The sequence below is a fragment of the Pelodiscus sinensis genome, chromosome 7, assembly GCF_049634645.1.
Source record: "Pelodiscus sinensis isolate JC-2024 chromosome 7, ASM4963464v1, whole genome shotgun sequence".
NCBI classification, from domain to species: domain Eukaryota; kingdom Metazoa; phylum Chordata; order Testudines; family Trionychidae; genus Pelodiscus; species Pelodiscus sinensis.
Genome location: NC_134717.1, coordinates 75,466,331 through 75,486,447, shown reverse-complemented (window position 1 = coordinate 75,486,447; position 20,117 = coordinate 75,466,331). Strand labels below are relative to the sequence as shown.

Sequence of the window (20,117 nt, the reverse complement as noted above, 5' to 3'; positions counted from 1 at the left end):
TCAGTCCCTAATTCCATCTTTGACTCCATAGTACTCTAGGTAGTAACAGACTCCACTCCAAAGCCACAGCCTCCAATGGTGAGTACTGCTTGGAGTCACCTATAGTGCAGCTCCCATAGGGACACTACTCAAAGATGAAGAAGTTACTCACCTTGTGCAGTAACAATGATTTTGCCAGATGTGTGTCCCCATGGGTGCTCCACAATCCGCCCTCCTCCCCTCTACTTTGGAATTCTATATCGAGCTCTGCGGTAGAGAAGGAAGTGAGGGGATTTTGCCCACGCCGTGCTCACTAGCCTTGAGGCAGACCACGGGGCGGGAGAGCTCAACAGGCACTCCTACCAAAAATCTGAGTAGAGGCACGGGAGCGCGCATATACCCACAGTGGTGCACCCACAGGGACACACATCTCAAAGAACCATTACTGCACAAGGTAACTTCATCATTTAGTATCTTTCAAGTCACAAATGATTTCCAGGACATATTCTCTTATGAGCTATTTCTTCATGCTACAAATACAGGGAATGTGTAGAGCATGAGAGTTCTGATACTGCCTGTCAGAATAACTGGAAAAGCTTAATTTTGAAACTTTTCCAAAAGAATTAATCATGCCAGTTTTAGTGTTTGCATTGCACATACTGTGCCGTTTGGATGTACTGTAAAATGTGCGAGCTCTCTGGTTGTACTAATATTGCTTTTTTTAGGGGGTTACATTACCAGTTTGGCTTATTACTGTCCCTGTTCGAGTTGTCAGACTAATTGGACACTTTTGCTTCCTGCCTGAGAGAGTATGACTTCCTTCAGTGTCCATAGCAACCTCACGTTTCTCAGCAACCGGGACTTGCTTCTTGTGTTTCCCCCATTCTAGAAATATTACCTCGAAGTATAAGAAAAATGTCCCTTTGAAACAATGAGGAAGGAAGATTTGTATTTAATTATTCAGAATATTAATCAATTAATTATTCATCTGTGTTTTGGCTACTGAGATAATGTATAATGTCTTGACTTGAGCCTTTCCTGTGTATTGTAAACAGCATTCATTTAAAAGCAGAATCACAATACTTTGTGACTTCCAAGCCTTTGGTAGATAAGAAAGAAAGGTAAGAATCATTACTGTTTTTGAAAAGAGATTGTATTTACAATTACAGCATGAAAATAATTTCCATCCCCCCTAAAAAAATAAGAAAATGTTTTATATTGCTATGTTTTATTCTGTATTTAAACACCCTGAATATCTTGCCTGACTAAGGAAAGCAGAATTGGGCCTGTTGATCTTCTTCTATAGGTATCTTTGCCAGCCTTTTTATATGCTTTATCTTAATGATTTTTTCATATTTAAAAAAAAAATTGATGCCAGGATATATTCTAAAGACCCAATTCTGCAAACACTAATGCAAATGAGTAACTTTAATACATGTGATTGTTCCCACTAACTTCAGTAGAATGGCTTATGTGAGTAGTGTTACTTATACCTTGCACTTCTGTTGTGACTTATGTTTGCAGATGAGTTCTAAAGGTGGTATGAATTCTGCCGTGCATATTCGTGATTTATCTTATGTTATTACTTTGTTTGCTTAGGGCCTACTTAATTATTAAATAAAACACTTACTGTTAGACTTATTGTTATTGACATCAGATCTTACTGAAATTGACAGGAGGTGTAAATGCAACTATTAGTTCATACCTGAAAAAATATTACTTTTACATAAAGTATGTGAAATAAAAAGGTATAGAACAGGTATTAACTTGAGACAAAATCCTGTTCACCTCTCAAGTAGTAAAGGCACTCACGATTTAATTACCTCTCTTTCAAACACAAAAGTTTATACATTCACAGAGTGTGTAGGTGTGATAATGTAATAATGCCTTAAACACTTTGAACCAAATGCATTGCTGATGCAACGCCATTGATATCTGAGGCTCAGTGCTTCAAGATGCTGAACGCTCTAATCCAGGGGTAGGCAAAAGGGCCTACCCGGGCCAGATCCAACCCGCCAAGCAGGTGGACCCAGCCTGCGGAGGCTCTGCTGCTCCCCTGACCAAGGCCAATTAGGGCCTGGGGGCAGGGGAGCACCCAAAGCTTTCTTCACTCTGCCCCTGCCCCCTGCCTTAATTGGCCTGGGAGCGGGGGAGCATTCCAAGCCTCTTCCAGAACATGGATGCCTAGTGGGAAAGGGGGGCAAAGGAGCTCCCCACCCGCAGACCAATCATGGTCTGGGGTTGGGGTAGCCCCTCCCCTTTCTGTTTAGGTCCTGTCCCTTCCTGGGTGGCCTGGGGGCTACTTCAAAAATGTTTGAAGTGGCCCCCAGGCAAAAATTATTGCCCACTCTGCTCTAATCCAACCCAGCAAAACACATGAATACATGCTTCACTTTAAGCAATTGAATAGTCCCATTAATTCAATAGGACTACATCTACGCTAACTTCTAGGGCCAGGGTCTCCAACCTTTTTAACCACAAGATCACATTTTCAATGTAAGTGCAAAGTAAGATCTACCTCAAACCCAAATTCCCTTGCCTGGCTTCCTTCCCTCCCTTCTCTGAGGGATCACCCTGCTCCACCCCTTCTCCGAGGCCTCACCCTGCTCACTCCATCCCCGAATCTCATTCCCTTTCACCAGCCTGGGGTAGGAGGTTGGGGTGCAGGCTCTGGTCTTGGGCCAAGGGGTTCAGAGTGTGGGAGGGGATGCCCTGAATGTAGGCAGGTGGGGAGGGTTCAGGAGTGGTTTAGGGGTGTGGGCATTTGCCGGGGAAATGCAAGGTTGGGGACTGGAGTCATCCCCACCTTCCACCCACCCTGGGAATGGCCTGACAGCTAACACAGGCTGTGCAGGAATGGAGCTGGTGTCTGCATTAGAAAAGCAGCATAAGGGACCCTCTGCAGGTACAGGGTGGGGTTCTGGAGTGGCATAGCAGCTAGTCCAGGCATGTCCAAAGTCCGGCCCGCGGGCCAATTGCAGCTCGTGTTCCGATTTAATACGGCCCCCGCTTCCTCCCCCTCTCCTGGCTCCCCGGCGCTCTTTTGAACTGGCGCGCCCAGAGCGCCGCTTCCGGCCGCACCACCGCCGCCGCCCATGGCCTCCACGGCCCTAGAGCCTGCCCTGTAGGGCATGTCCGCAGCCCTGCTCCCCCGCTCGGCTGCGGGTTCGCCCTGCCCCCGGGCCACCGTGAGGCTGGCATGCCCTGCGCTCTCCGCCCGCCTCCGACCCGGCCCTCACGCCTGTTCACTTCTTCAAATCTGGCCCTCTTTGAAAAAAGTTTGGACACCCCTGAGCTAGGGTATTCATCTGGAGAACTCAGAGTGGCAGGATCAAGCCCTGCTAGACTACAGGGTTTTTTTTTAAAGTGGCCTTTTTTGAAAAACACTTCACCTGCATCTAGACTGCCGCCGCATTCTTTTGAAATGAAATTGAAAGAAAGCAGCAGTTTTTTCGACAGCAGTAAACCTCATTTTATGAGGAAGAACGCCTTTTTTCGAAAGAAGCATGTAGTCTAGATGTACCCTGGAAGCAGCCAGACAGCCAACCACGGGCTGCCCAGGGATGGAGCTGGTGCCTGCACCTGCCTTAGGAAGGCAGGATAAGGGACTTTTGGGTTCTGGAGTGGATTAGGGGCTAGGGCATTCACCTAGCTCAGGGTTGTGGGATCAAGTCCCATCCCTACTAAGGCAGCTCCAGCCCTGCCTCCCTCCCCCAACTCACACTGGGAGCAACCAGACAGCCAACACAGGATAAGGGACTCTCTGAAGGCAATCAGGGAGGTGGGTTCCAGAGTGGCCTAGGCGATACAGCATTTGCCTGGGGAGCTCAGGGTTTGGGGCTTACCACCTGGGAGCAGCCAGACAGCTGGCCCAGAGATGGAGCAGTGGAGTTAAGGCAGGTTGTGCAATCCTGCCCTGGCCCTGCAGCAGCTGGCATGTACAGCAGTGGCTCCATGTGCTGCCTCTCACCTACATGTCCTAGTCCCACAGCCTCTACTGGCCACAGTTCTCTGTTATTGCTCAATGGGAGCTGCAGGAGTGGTGTCCACAGGCAAGACAGTATGTGGAGACCTCCTGCTCTGCCTTTCTCAGGGGCTACAGGGACTTGCCAGCCACCTCCTGGAGCACAATCACCACAGGGATACTTACTCCAGACATGACAGGGTAGGCATTTTAGATCTCACTACTCAAAGAATTAAATTGAAGCATAAGAGAGAAATGGACGTTATTAAATGCACAGACAAGTCAAAATCTGAAAAGAACCCACCTTGCGAGCTGTCCAAGTAGTAACAGCCCCCCATGTACATACGTGCTGGGTCAGGAGATGAGGGAAGGACAGTGTGTGTGTGTGTGAGAGTGACAGAGACACACACAGTGTGTGAGAGTGACAGAGATTTGCATTGCCAAGCTCCCTCCATCCCCTTCTCTCTGTGTGGAGATGGGGTGCAGGAGTGGGGGGATGAAGGACACCTTGACATCAGCACCCCACCCTTCTCTCCCTCCCACATCCTGCACAGTAGGCAAGAGGCTTCCAAGGGGCAGCTCCAAGGCAGAGGGAAGGAGCAGCAGACGGTGGATGGAGGAGCAACTGAAGTGCCAGTATTTGATAGCTTCCCAGCCAAACCAGTCAGGATCAGCTGTCAGAGGCTCCAGGATCTACTGGTAGATCCCAATCTACTGGCTGATGACCACTCTTTTAGGATATGCATAGATGTTTTGGTGGATCAGGCTGAAGTGTTTAACATCTTGCGATATCAAGCCTTAACAGATTTGCTCTCAATGTATAACTTCACTGAAGTCGGTGGAACTCTTACAATTTATATCAATAGTGTGCTTGTCCTATGTATCCTTATACACAATGTCTCTTCTTGCTTTGTTTTGTGTACTTTTGTTGGGAAAAAAAGGTAATTCATGTAACAGAAGCATCTATGTGTTTATGGATTCAAGAAAAGTAAGGCAACCTTAAACGACACCTTTAATAACAACTTGTGCTGTGATGCACTAGCATGTACCTCAGCTGTCCTTGGATAGCATTGATTTCCCTGGAACTAAGTTGTACATCTGCTTAAGAGAATTGGGGTTAGCAGAGCTAATGTAGGATCAGGCCCATAAACTGTAATAAGGAAGAAAGGAAAGAAGAGATGGAATAAAGAGAATTTTAAAAAATGATATTCCTTTCAAAGCAAGAGTTTTGAAAAAGTCTATAAATGAAGAAACAAAAATGCTGGTTCCTTTATTTAAAAAATTAATATGGAAATAAAATTGGGACCCAAAGTGACAGCTTTCACCAAATTAAATGGTTATCAATATATCTACAATGGACATGAGTTTTTCAGACCCAATAATAGATTATTGACTTTCTATGCAATGCAATTGGTATACGTATTACAAGTTGAATCTCTATAGTCCAGCACCCTAGAAAACTAACTGGTGCCAAACCAGAGAATTTGCCAAACCATGTTAGGTCAATGTTATTCAGCAGCATTACCAACACTTCCTCTGCTTACTGAGCTCTTAGAAGACATTTAGGGTAAATTAGCACTAAATAACAGCATAGAATACAAAGCCAGAACTGATGGCTGTAAACAAACTTTATGGGACTGCAGGAAACTTGGCCACACCCATGATAAGTAGACATCTGGGTAACTAAAATCATGCTGGACCACAGATGTGTGGGACCAGAGAGTGTCAGACAAGAAAGGTTCAACCTATACCATGTTAATTTAATAAATAGTGTTCTATGGCTATGAGTGGAAATATACAATATGATGAAAGCTTGGATAAAATTCAGCTTTAATGTCATATTTACTATTAATGTTTCAGATAATTTCCAATTCTGACTAGGTTTCTTATTTCTTGTTCAACTGAACATCAAGATTTTTCACTCTGAATATAATGTTTGAGGAACCTCATAACTCTGTTCCATTGTGCCCCATGTTGCTAAAGGTGAGTGCATAACTAGAAGATAAATGTCACAGGAATTACATACAGCTAAGAATGGAATTTAATTTAATGCATTTCTTTAATGCAATATAAATTGAGAGTAGAGCTTGAAGTCTCCACTGTTCTCAGTGGTATAAGGATTTTTGTTTTCCAGAGCAGGAGTGGATTACAAATGTTTTCCTTTTCCCTTTCTGTAATAATCTTTGAAAAGAAATAACAACACCTTAGCTGTAGAATTGTATTACGCTTGGAACCATCTAAAAAGTTGAATTATTGAACCATGTGCAATTGAACTTAAGTGACTAGCAGACTTCAAGACATGCTTTCTTCTCGGGTATTATTTACTCTTGAGTGGCTGGTAAAGTTGTATGTGCACATTGGATCATTGAATAACAATAGAATCCTTCCCATCATGTACCTCCACTTAAAATTTCCGTTGAACCAATTTGATTGTCCTCTCACATCAATTTACAATTACTCCTGTTTCACCCTGACTAGGAGAGGGGAGGCAGGCCCATTGTCCTCAATTGGTGCAGCAACATAATAAGGGGCTCCATTTTAAAGTAAAAACATGTTTAATTTAATCTTGTAAATATATCAAGTAAATTAAGATGCCAAGTTTAAAAAGCTTCTACATACCCTGGCTAGGAGCTGTGATTTAATGATATTTTTGTATGGTTACAGAAAGTCCAGTGGCATCTGTCCATTCTAAGCCTTTCTGTGATGGATCCACACCAGCAAGGTAAATATTATTATCAAGTGCTTCCCACACTTCACAGTGTCCTAACTGGTGAACTTAACAGGAGTTGTTTAATCTTTGAATCTTTGTTATAATTCAGGAGACCCAAACTAATGCTATGTCAGGTCAGCCAGTTGTAGATCATACAGCTTAGAACAAGGATTTCCTGGTTGTGTTATTCTTAGGCTATGTCCATGCTTGCAAGTTTTGGTGATGAAACTGCTGTCAACAGGCAAAAGTCGCCAAAATTGGATACTTGCCAAACTGTTTTTTCTGGTACCCTCTGTCAGCAACTCATGGTCACATTTGCAGTTAGAGTAAAGCATCATGGGTATTCATCCCAGAGTGCTTTGCATCACCTTCACTTGGGAAGTCCTGTGGGAAAGTGCAACATAGCACTAGGCATGTTGGGAACTTGAAAAATGTCCAGTCAGACATTTCTTTTCTTCCCAGACGTCCCTGGGTTTCTGGCTTACTTTTGCACCAACACTAGCAACTGTGGCAAGACAACATGGATCCCAACCTTCTGTCCCTTATTGTAAGCACCGTGCAGAAGAAGGTATGCATTGCAGCATAGCTAATTATGGACCTACCATTGGATGACAAGGACTTGTCAGATTTGTATTCAGATTCATATTAAGATTCACAAGATGATGAATTGATATATCATTGGGCTATGGCAGTTGTTCTCAAACTTTTTGTACTATGGCCCACCTAGCTCAATGTAAACCTTTCCATGGACAACCATTTGCTAACGGAAACTTGCTATTAATTACATAATTATGCCTGAACCATTTTGCTAGTGCTTCAGCTAAGGAGAATGATTTAATTTAAATTATTCAACAGATTAAGCATTTTAACTTTCTCATGTTAGTTTATCGAACACAAGAGGTTTCAATGTTTCTTTATTTTTAGCTGGAGTGGGGAACCATTTTTGAGTTGGTGGCCACTGGCCCACAGAAAAATCAGTTGGGGACCACACAAGTGAGAAGCAAAAAAACTCCTGCAAAACCCCCCAAACCTCACTGATGTGGCCCCAACTGAGACATCTTATTCCTCTGATGCTCTAGCCCCACAGTGCACGAGGAAGGGACAGGGAGGGCTGAGGTTCAGGGCTTTCCATAGACCAGATTTACTTTTTTTGGATTCTGGAGTTAGTGGATTTAGTGGCCACCTTAGGCTCTGGGGTGGGGACAAAGATGAGAGGTTCGGTGTTTGGGACAGGGCTGCCAGTGAGCGAGATTGGGATGGGTGTGCATGATCTTGGCAGGAAGTGGGGTGCATGAGGGATGAGGGGGTAAAGTCTGGGTGGGAGCTAGGGTGAGCCCTCGCTGCTGCTCCAGCCTCATGTTCACTGTGCAGCCATGAGGCTGGAGCAACAGTCTGGCTTCCCCCTTGGAGCGTGCACAAGGGCAGGGGCAGAAGTGAAGAAAGCCTCAACCTTCCCTGCCAACCCCGGCTCCATGCCAAATTACACATGAGGTCCATGCAGCAGTGGTTAGGGACTGTATACAGACCACATTACAACAGTGTCCACAAACTAGTATCAATCCCGAACAGAATCAATCAATCACTGGACTGGTGGCAGACCCAGAAAACATGTGCGTTGTGGTACCTTTTTACAGACATCCCCCAACCATGACCATCACGATGGATACCTCTCTCCTCCACTGAGGGGCACAATCAGGCCTTCTCAGAACTCAGGGACATTTGTCTCTGCAGGAGTGCACCCTGCACATAAACATACTAGAGCTCAAGAATGGTATTTTATACATGCCAACATTTCCTTCATCTTATACGCAACAGCACTGTGCAGATTTTTACAGACAATCAAGCAACAATGAATTACATCAACAAGCAAGGTGGGGCCAGGTCCCACCACCTATGCAGGGAGGCTGTCCCTCTGTGGACATGGGGCATTGCACAGTCACATACAAGCCTCTTACTTTCCGGGCAAAGACAATCTTACCACAGTCAATCTCAGTCACGAATGGGAAATGGATCCCAAGATTCTATGACAGATTTTCAGTCTCTGGGGATTTCCAATGATGGACTTGTTTGCAACTAATACTATGAGGACTGTTTCCCACTCTGGCACTCCGAGTATAGAAGATGGGGGCCCACAAGGGACCTTAAATACCTTGCCTCTATAGCCTCTGCTTCCAAAAACTCTCCATAGTCACAGAGTTACTTACTTGGGGGGTAGCTGCCACCATCAAGTGATTTAACCCTGAAAAAACAAGAGGGAACACTTGCATTCCTTCCTCAGGGGTACCCCAACCTCTTTTGCCCCAAGAAAGCTTGAAAAAAGAAGCAAAAAACACAAAAAAATAAACTATGGGTACGTCTAGACTACATGCCTCCTGGGATGAGGCTTACCTGGGTTGTCGACAAATACCTTTGATGTCGACACCCGCGCGCCCAGACTATCGCGCTGAGCCGACAAACAGCTGATCAGCTGTTTGTCGGCTCAGCGCGGCAGCCATGTAAATTTAAATGAAGCCGCGATTATTTAAATCGCCGCTTCATTTTCCTATGTCTGGTAGCCTAATCTACATGCCTCTGGCGACAGAGGCATGTAGTCTAGACGTACCCTATGTTTCTGATAGCTAACCTCAAGGCTAGGCAAACACACACAGACCTTCTGCTACCTTCCAGGACACAAGAATCAAATCATTGCCTTAAAAAAAATGACTTTATTAACAAAATAAAAAGATCTACTTGACAAAGGATACTTGGTTGTTAGGTGTTACAGAGCAAATAAGAAAAGGGCAGGTCAAAAACACAACAAATCATAGTTCTTCGGGCTGTAACTCAAATGGTGAGTGGGGGATGGAAAGCACAGATTCCCGCAGAGAAGTTTAATTAAACATCCAAAATAAAGAAAAATACCCTGCTCATGACTAAATATATGTTTTTCCCTCTACTCAAAATCTGTGCTGATCCATACTTCAAGGCCCAGTTAACTCCCATGTCCAATATTTCTTATAGGCATCATAATTCTGATTACTGCATCTGCTCCCTCCAGCCCTTAATTTAGAATTCATCACAAAGAAAGCAGGCAAGGATCTGTATACAATTCAGATGTTAGCACTGAATGCCCCTTCGTTCTTCTTGCCCCCGTCAACACCCTTCGCTAGATACCTGAGTTTAACCCTTTAGTCACCGTGTGCTAGCCAGCACTCCTCCTATCCATCACAAATGCCAACGTGAAGTGTCCACAGTATTGTTCCCATATGGGCATTGGCTTGCACACCCTGTGGGAAGCATGCACAATACCTTAAAATGCATCTCTCCTATATGCATTTCCTCCAATACCACTCCTTCATCAAGTAGTCAACAAAACAAGGTCAGATGCTGCCTCAGTAATTCTTATTGCTCCAGCCTAGCCAAGACAGACTTGGTACACTTACCTGATTCAGATGTCCAGGAGGATGCTATGACATATCCCACTGCTTCCTCATCTTCTGACACAGGAGGGTGGCCAGGTTCGTCATCTATCCCTCCAAATTCTTCACCTCCAGGTGTGGTTTCTCAGTAGTTCACTTCAATAAAGATAGCATTCTCTGGTCAAGTTAAGCAAACTCTACTAAACAGTTGCAGACTCTCAACCAGGAAATCTTACCTGTATAAATGGTATAGATTCTCGACTTGGTCTGAGCAAAAATGTGGGAACCCATTGACGATCCCGCTTTCACATGTTTTGGAATATCTTCTAGGCCTGAAACACTTGGGTCTTTCATTTAGTTCATTGAAAGTTCACCTTGTGGCTATAACAGCTTTTCATCAGCCCATTGACAACAAATTGCTTTTCATCCATCCAGCAATCAAGCATTTCCTTAAAGGCACGCAGAATACTTTCCCACCTATCAAATATCCAGTCCCAGTCTGGGACCTCAATTTAGTACTCTGGGCCCTCACCCATAGGCTATTCAAACCCATGGCAACATGCTCTACCTTTCTATGAAGGTGACCTTCTTGGTGGCTGTCACATTGGAAATTGGAGCACTTATGGCAAAACCTACTTTATGGTATTCCATTTTTTGAGGAGTAACATTAGTTCGGACTAAGGGCTTTAGTCCGAACTAACGCATCCCGGCGCGCACTTCCTGGTTCGAATCAGCTGTGATTTGAACTAGCGCGCCGGCGAGATCATGTTAATGAAGCGCGGGATATTTAAATCCCCGCTTCATTAACTACTTCGGTCGTCTCCATTTGCATCCCTAGTCTGAGCTAGGGATGCAGTATAGATGTACCCTTATGGATTTTTGCAGATCCGTGATCTACGTGATCTTCTGACCAGATGTTCACCAGACATTATGCTTGTAGGATGAAAATTTCTGAGGCAGAAATTTTCTGTTAAGAACCCAATCTAAATTCAGACCCTGGGAATGGCACATAAACACAGGACATGGTTATTTCCCTTCCCCACCAGTCTAGCCCGTCAAAGGAAAGCCATCACCCAGGATGGGAGGCAGGACAAGACATATTCAATGATGCTAATGTCTCTTCTTTAATCACCAGATATTCACAGACATTCCCAAATGGACCACAGACATATCACCACCTAACTGATAATTGATAATTGATGTCTGCTTTGTTTAAATACTTGTTTTACTGGAAACACTGATGTTGCTTTGTTTAAATGGAAGCACTATGTAACTTTATATTATTACTCTTATTAGTACCTATCCAGGGGTCCAGGATCTTACTCCCCCCCATCACTTTGATCTGCCCATTGAGCATCCTATGTAACTAGTTGTAACCTATTGTTTGGCAGTGTTCACTGAGCTCAAGCAAACCATGTGGCACTCCACCCAGCGCTGCGTGTAGTAAACTTCCGCTTGCTTCACATTCGATGTCCAGATTCCTTCAATGCTCTTGATACTTATCTCTCCCAGGGCACTAGATCTGGCCACACCATTCTGGCCACTGTCCAGGACATTGACTAGCTGAAGCACCCACCTCTGATTATGGGTACTGCTCTATAGTCATCTCAGGTGGAGCACCCACAGGGACACTCCTGGAAGAAGAAGAGAGAGTTGCTCACCTTGTGCAGTAATGGAGGTTCTTTGAGATGGTTGTCCCCATGGGTACTTCACCACCTGCCCTTCCTCCCCTCTGCTTTGGATATAGTTGTTTTTCTCTGGGACAGAGAAGGAACTGAAAGGACGGTTGGCTGTGCATGGGTAGTAGCTGCACCATGTGTGCCGTCTGTTTCACGTGCACGGCCTACTGGAGAGCACTGCTACCAAAAATCTCCAACAGGCACGCTGCAGCGCCCTAAATACCTAGGGTATGTCTAGACTACATGCCTCTGCTGACAGAGGCATGTAAATAGGCTACCCGACATAGTCAATGAAGTGGGGATTTAAATATCCCCGGCTTCATTAAAATAAAAATGGCCACCGCATTGTGCCGGCTCAGCTGATTGTCGGCACAGCGCAGCAGTCAAGACATGGATACTGTAAACCTCATTTCACCAGGCATAAGGGAATGGTCGACACAGGCTTCCCCTGTCGACCGATCCACATCTTGACTGCTGTGCAGTGCCCGGAATCAGCTGAGCTGGCACAGCGCGGTGGCCATTATTAATTTAATGAAGCCAGGGATATTAAAATCCCCACTTCACTGACTATGTCGGGTAGCCTATTTTACATGCCTCTGTCGGCAGAGGCATGTAGTCTAGACACACACCCCAAGGTGGAACACCCATAGGGACAACCATCTTGAAGAACCTCCATTACTGCACAAGGTGAGTAACCCTCTCTTCTCCGAAACAACAGCAAACAACAATCTGACAAAAGCAAGACTGGACAGATGGCATAGCAGACACAGGTTAACATCTATATCATAGGAAGCAACTGAGAACCTACAGGATCTATAATTTGCTGACTGTTAACATTACACTTGTACATATGTGAAGAACCACTACTTGGCCCACTTCCACAGGAAACAAGTAGGGAGTTTTGTGACCTGTTTTCAGTCATTTATGCATGTCCAGTTTATCTACACTCTTCATTGTCGTTAGTCAGATTTTAACTCAGGCTATGTCTACACTACAGAGGTTTTTTTGGAAAAAGGCCATTTTTCAAAAAAAATTCACTTACATCCTCACTGCAATCGTGTTCTTTCAAAAAAAAAATATCCAAAGAACAGAAGGGTTTTTCTGACATTGGTAAACCTCTTTCTATGAGGAAGAAGCCTTTTTCCAAAAGAGCTCTTTCAGAAAAAGGTGTGTGTGGATGAAGAAGAGGGAATTCTTTTGAAAGAAGAGGAATGAGGTGCCCTGGTGGCCATTCTGTCCATAGCAATCACAGCTTAAATGCGAGATAGCATCCATTCAGTGAGGACGCTATCTTTAAAAAAAAATTGCTTTTCGATGCGCTTTGGCAGTGTGGATACTCTCTTCCAGAAAAGCTTCTTCTGAAAGAAGACTGCAGTCTAGACATAGCCCCACTAACTGTAACTGAGTCCAGACTGAGAGCAGGTGTCATCTGGACAGTTTGAGAAATCCTGCTCTCAGAGGTCAGGTTTCTGAAGGCTCCTTTCATAATTTTCCATGTTCCCTTAAGTGTTCCTCCATCCCTTCCCTTCATAACTAGCATAAGATAATCGGTGGTACATTATATATGTTTTCTTTTACAGAAGCTCTAAATGAGGTGCAAAACACCATCTATAGAACAGCCCTGAAATTACGCACTGTGCAAATCCTGTGCCAATGTAAGTAGCTCAGAGAGGTCATGGGAGAGGGGAATCTGGAAGAGTCTGAGTTGCCATCATAAATGATACTACTTGCTTTTCTCTAATGCTTTCCATTTGAAGATCTCAAAGATTATCATCAACATTAATGAATTAGTAAATAATACTCATCACATGCATTAGCATCCTTTAATATCCTCGGCTGAAAGGCATGAGGTATCATTATCCCCATTTTACTGATTGACAAACTGACGCACAGAGGGGTGAAATGACTTGCCCAAAATGACAGTTTAGTCCGTTAGTTGGGGGGTAGAGATTAGATTCTACATGTTTTAATAACTAAATGATTTCCCAAAGCCTCACAATACAGACATGACATGGAGAAGCATCATTGTCTCTTTTTGTGTTGTTGTGAATGAAGTACATATAGAACTGTTCAAAGTATTTTCAACAAAAAATCAAAAGTGGATTTTTACTTAAAACAACACTTTCTAAAGAAAATGTTGATTTGATTAACTGTTTTTTGTTTGGAAAATTTTCAAAAGAAATGAGAAAATTGAATTTTATTTTTAAAATATCAGGAAAAAAATTTTCACTTCCTTTTTTTCTTTCTGCATTGCAAAAGCTAAATACATTTTTTAAAATGAAAAAAACCCTGTCTTTTCAATAGAAAATCAAAAAGGAATAAAAGAAAATGGAGAAAAAACTAATTTCTCCTTTCATCTTCCCACTTAATCGTGGAAGCAGGGAGTACAGATATTTATTTTTAAAAATAGCATAACAATTTAAAAAATGTTTGTTTCTTTCTGTTGGAGGGGGGAACCTACAATTGAAGTGAAATATTGGGATTCCACCAGTTCAGCATAACCCTTTCATAGTTTAGCTTTCATTTATTGAAGCTCAGAGGCTAGAACTACTTCTGACCAGAGGAATCCCCAAGGAAGAGAAGCTGATCCTCAAAAGGTACTTATGTACCTGTCAAAGCTGTTTCCCACTTTGGCTCTCCAAGGGCGGAAAGTGGAGGACCGCATGAGACTTTAAAATACCTTGCCACTAAAGGCTTCTGTTTAAAAATTCCTAAGGTCACAGATTCCCTGGCCTTAGATTGGCATTGCTGCCACCACCCAAATACAAAAACCACTTTGAAAACCCAGGAAGGTGTTTTTGGGAATTCCTTCCTGTGGGATACCTTCAAACTCTTTAACCCTCCCCCTGGAGAGAGCTTGAAAAACTGTCAGGCTGTGTCTACACTGGGCCACTTATTCCGGAAAATCAGCCGCTTTTCTGGAATAAGCTGTGAGCTGTCTACACTGGCCCTTGAATTTCCGGAAAAGCAACGAAGCTCTATTGTACAAAATCAGCCACTATTCTGGAAAAACTATTCTGCTCCCGCTCGGGCATAAGTCCTTATTCCGGAACACTGCTCCGGAAAAGGGCCAGTGTGGACAGCCCAGTAGTCTTTTCCGAAAAAAAGCCCCGATCGCGAAAATGGCGATCGGGGCTCTTTTCCGGAAAAGCGCGTCTACATTGGCCACGGACGCTTTTCCAGAAAAATGGCTTTTCCGGAAAAGCAGCCTGCCAATGTAGACGCTCCTTTTCCGGAAAAACTGAAAACGGAATAGTATTCCGTTTTAAGCAATTCCGGAAATTCATGCCAGTGTAGACACAGCCTCAGGGTACGTCTACACTGCCACCCTAGTTCCAACTAGGAGCTTTAGTTCGAACTACCTAGTCCGAGCCACGTGTAGCTGCAGGCAGGTAGTTCGAACTATGGGGCATTTAAAAATGGCGGCGCCCGGGAACATGCAAATAAAGCCCAGGATATTTAAATCCCAGGCTTCATTTGTAAGTTCGAATGCCTACATCGAATACAGTGTAGATATACCCTAATTTCTCCTAGCAGTATGGCTTGCAGTCTTAGGCACATGCACACAGAACCTCCTGCCCTCTAGGACACACAAATCAGATGATAGTCCTAAAAAGGTGATTTTTTAAATTAACAAAACAAAGAAAACACTTGGTGTTTAGTTTTATACCAAGTATTGTAAGTAGCTTTTGTTTCCACATGTGTCATGCATTTTCAATTCAGAAACATTCTTCCATTTGCGATAAAGATGGGACTGATTAATTTCTCCCATTATTTTCCACAGTGGGCTGGACTGATGTCTCCCTGATCCAGCACATCTTGCCAAGCCGCCAGTGTCAGGAGAAGCAGAACTCCCTGACAACTCAGCAGCTATTGCAGTTGCTGAAGGAATTATTCCAGAAAGCTAAATTAGAGAACCCAGGCCAGGTAGATCCACAGGGCCCTGAGCACACCCTGAACTTGATAGTTTCCATGTATGACAGGTGAGAGCAAGAGTTCATCTACACTGTAATAACGCCCATTCCCATCCCCTCCTGCCATGTTCAGTGAGAAACTATCCATCTCCCAGTTCAAAAGGTGCATATTATTTAAATTATATATAGCAATTAAATGGGTTTTACCCATGAAAGCTCATGATCCTATATGTTTGTTATAGTCTCTTAAGTTCACATTTGCACTGCACCCTTACCTTGAAATAAGCTACGTAATTTCTAAATAAAGCACTATTCAGAAACATCCCTTAATCCTTGTGGGACAAGGTTTACAGGGACATCAGAATAGCGAGCCCATTGTGTTCCAAAATAACAGGCGTGATGAAAAGGCGTGGAATAGCTATTTCAGGATACGTCCAGTATTCTGAAATAGCGCCACAGTGTAGACATAACCTAAGATGCCACCGGACTACTCATTGTTTTTATTGTAAAATGGGTTTAGCTTCAAATGTGGATTAAGTATAGGCTTAAGGTTTGGGATTCAGGTCAAAGTTGAAAGGGCTTAAGGTTCAGGTCAGGTAGCATAAAAAATTGCAGACTTGTTCTCATGAGCTTTCAGGCCAAGTTGGTGGAAATCTCATCAACTCTGCTGCTTTTGCATAATTTCTGCCATTTTGAATCAACCCCCTCGATGGCCATCTCAGCCAAGAGCTAGAGACTGAAAAGCAGCGAAGGCTGATCTCTTCAACCTTAGAAGCAGTGCTTCCAGGTGAGGGTTGAGGCACGTTGGCAGAGCAATGCAGGGAAGACTGTACATTGGCTGCCCGCTCTGCAGTGATTTAGTCTGATAGAATAATTCACTCTCCAGTTCTGGTGAACTTCACCCACCAATCCCTGTTATTAAATAGAATAAGCACAAAGTTCACAAACAGCAACACAAAAGGGAAACGTACAAGTGAGTTTTGAGAGAAAGAAGATCTGGAGAAGCTTTTTTGGTGTTTGAACAACCTCAGTCATGCTATAAAAAAGCAATAATTATGTGCAATAAGGGCTGAACCTATAGGGTACGTCTAGACTACCGGGTTTTGTCGACAGTATCTGTCGACAAAACTTCTGTCGACAAAGAGCGTCCAGACACATTGAGTTCTGTCGACAAAGCAAGCTGCTTTGTCGACAGATCCCTGTAGTCTAGACGCAACCCTAAAGGCAATAACACCTTCTGTCGACAGAACTCAGCGGTAGTGTAGACGCTGGTATAGTTTTGTCGACAAAAGTCCACTTTTATCGACAAAACTCAGTAGTCTAGACACACCCACAGTGGCTTTCTATGCCTCGAAGAAATTTAGTGCTATGTTACATGGCATAAACTGTGAGGCTGTGTCTAGACTGGCAAGTTTTTCCGCAAAATCATCTGCTTTTGCGGAAAAATTTGCCAGCTGTCTACACTGGCCGCTTGAATTTCCGGAAAAGCACTGACAATCTCATGTAAGATTGTCAGAGTTTTTCCGGAAATACTATGCTGCTCCCGTTTGAGCAAAAGTTTTTTTCCGAAAGACTTTGGCGCAAAAGGGCCAGTGTAGACAGCACAGTACTGTTTTCCACAAAAAAGCCCCGATCGCAAAAATGGCGATCGGGGCTTTTTTGCGGAAAACTGCGTTTAGATTGGCCACGGACTCTTTTCTACAAAAAGACTCTTTCCTGCCAATCTAGACGTGCTTTTCCGAGAATGCTTTTAACGGAAAACTTTTCTGTTAAAAGCATTTTCAGAAAATCATGCCAGTGTAGACGTAGCCTGAATGTTCTGTGCAGATCTTACTTGAGAAACTGAGGGATGGTGAATTGGAAAGGTGGATGAACCTCATTTGCTGTTCACTGGACTAAAAAGAAATGCCCAACCTGTAGAGTGACAAGAAGACAGAGTGTGCACTGACAGCAATGGCTGTGCTGACAGCTGGTTTTTACTAACAAGGAAGCCATGGAGCTGAACTCATTTTAATCATGGTGGGAAATTAATGCAAAATTTCACTAATGAACACAAGGCTTTTCAGACAGTTTTGCAAAAATTCTCAGTCATTCAGTTTGACTCTGCTAACACCTCATTCTCCAGTTTAAAAAGTTTGTCATCTATTCATAAGCAGAATCAATCAGGCACAAAAGAAAAAAACTAAGTTCATTATTTAATTTATTCACAGTGAATGGAAAGCACCCCATGCAAAGGTCCAGAACAAAACCTGTGCACCACATAAGCCTTCAAAAACAAATTACGTGATTCATAGTATTTTTACTATCCCTCTTGAATTTTCCATAATGAATAAGTTGAGCTGCTCTGTTTGTAATTCCATATGATGAACTGCTTACAGAAATCATCTGAAGGTTAACTAAAATCTACTGCATTTTGGAACACAATGAGAAATAGCAGCAATATTTTCTAAGCTTCATACTCTAAGTATGAACAACCCAAGGGAAATTGCATAGAAGAATCTCCATTACAAGATTGACTTGGTCCCTTTTTGCAAGCCATTTTCTGCCTTCCTAAGACTAGGCAGCGCAAGGAAAGTGATCCAAAGATGAGTCCAGACTCCACATCAACTTGCTTGAGCTTTGAGCAGTTCACAACATGTGCAAGCACTTCCTTCCACATATTCGAGGATCTTCAGTGAGTATCCTTACAGACAATATGACCATGCTGTTTTACATCAACCGCCAAGGGGGTGCAAAATACCCTTCGCTATGTGCAGAGGAGATCCGGCTTTGGAATTGGTGTATCTGCCACAACATAACCATCATGGTGGCATACTGACCTGAGGACAAGAATATCATGGCTGATACCCTCAGCCTCAACTTTCTCACAGAACATGAATGGGACCTACACAGTCAGATTACCCACAATCTGTTCCAATACTGGGATCATCTGCAAAAAGACCTCTTTGCAACTAGCCAAAATTCCAAATACACCCAATATTGTTCGAGAGCAGACATAGCATATGGCTCCTTGGGAGACATAATGTTCCCCAGAGTTCTCTGGAAGATATAGACTCATAGACTTTAAGGTCAGAAGGGACCATTATGATCATCTAGTCTGACCCCCTGCATAGTGCAGGCCACAGAATATAGACAGATGGGGCCCATGTAATTCTAATAGCCCCAGCATGGCCTCAACCAACATGGTTCCCATGTCTTTATTAACTATCTCTATGACCTCCCTACCTGCTTCTGACCTGCCTGGATCTCCTCTCCCAGAACAAGGACACGACACTTCATCACTAGCCGCAAACACTGCACCTGACAGCATGGTATCGATCTGGTTCTCAGAAGTGGAGCAACAGTGCTCCCAACTGTGCTCCATAGCAGGAGACAAATGACATGCAAGACTTACCTGTACAAATGGCAATGGTTTACACAGTGGCACAGACAGAAGGGAGTCCAACCATCTATGGCTCTGCTCTATTTGATACTAGAATACATCAAGAACCTGAAACAACAAAATTATCCCTTTCATTACTCTGAGTTCACCTGACTGTGATTATAGCCTTCCACACCCTGCTCTTCCATTGATGGGTTCTCTATATTTGCCCATCCCATCTTCAAGAGATTTTAGAAGGGTCTACAGAACCTTCACCCACCATATATATCCGTACCTCCCATGTGGGATTTAGAATTGGTCCTCCACTCACTCACAAAACCACCCATCAAGCCAGTGGCAGCTTCATCACTTACCCAAAGTTGGTTCCAAATTTCATATCAATGAACCAATAGTTCTTCTCACCTTCTACCTGAAACGACATTGCTTCAGGGACAAAGCCATATTGCATATTCTGGATGTCAGAAGGGCCATTGCCTTCTACCTAGATAGGACTCAGCCCTTTCAACTATCCCAGATATTGCTGGTATCCATGGCCAAAAGGTCCAAGAGAAAACCACTTTCATCCCAGCACATATTAAAATTGATAACATCCTGTATTACTACCTGCTATTCACTACAGAATAGAGCATTACCGACGATACCCAAAGCCCATTCCACCAGAATGATGGCAATGTCAACTGCCATATGCAATTCCACCATGCTTGACAACAGATACTGCAGTAGCTACTGCAGTAGCCATAGCCTGTAACAATTAGCCAAAGCCCACCTTCCATCTAAATGGGCACTGCTGCACAGTCACCAACAGTGGACCACCTTCAGGGATATCCCTGGGAGAAGAAAGAGAAGTTATTCACTCTGTGCAGTAACCATGGTTCTTCAAGATGTGTGTCCCCGATGTGTGTCCACTACCTACCACCCTCTCCACTTCTTCAGGTATTAATAATCTGCCCAAAGGACATCAAAGAAGAAACAGAGGGGAATTGGGTTACGCACACTAATTTCAAAGGTGGGAACACCTCTCACACATGCGCTGCCCAACTGGACACTGCTCTAAAAGTCTCCAATCCGTGGCAGCAGGATGAGCCTGACAC

At 43.7% G+C, this 20,117-nt stretch overlaps 1 protein-coding gene across 2 annotated transcripts in view; it reads left to right on the top strand.

Moving 5' to 3' along the window:
* The first annotated feature begins 764 nt into the window (after window positions 1-764).
* DYTN (dystrotelin) overlaps window positions 765-20,117 on the top strand; it is a 45,682-nt gene continuing 26,329 nt past the window's right edge. The window contains exons 1-4 of one of the 2 annotated variants that reach the window (XM_075934356.1): window positions 765-1,100; window positions 6,608-6,665; window positions 13,311-13,385; window positions 15,515-15,713. In XM_075934356.1, coding sequence (XP_075790471.1) covers window positions 6,647-6,665; window positions 13,311-13,385; window positions 15,515-15,713 — 293 coding nt within the window. In that variant the 5' untranslated portion in view covers window positions 765-1,100; window positions 6,608-6,646. Of the gene's footprint in view, window positions 1,101-4,182; window positions 6,666-13,310; window positions 13,386-15,514; window positions 15,714-20,117 lie in introns of those variants that run through there. The other variant, XM_075934357.1, reaches the window with a different exon arrangement.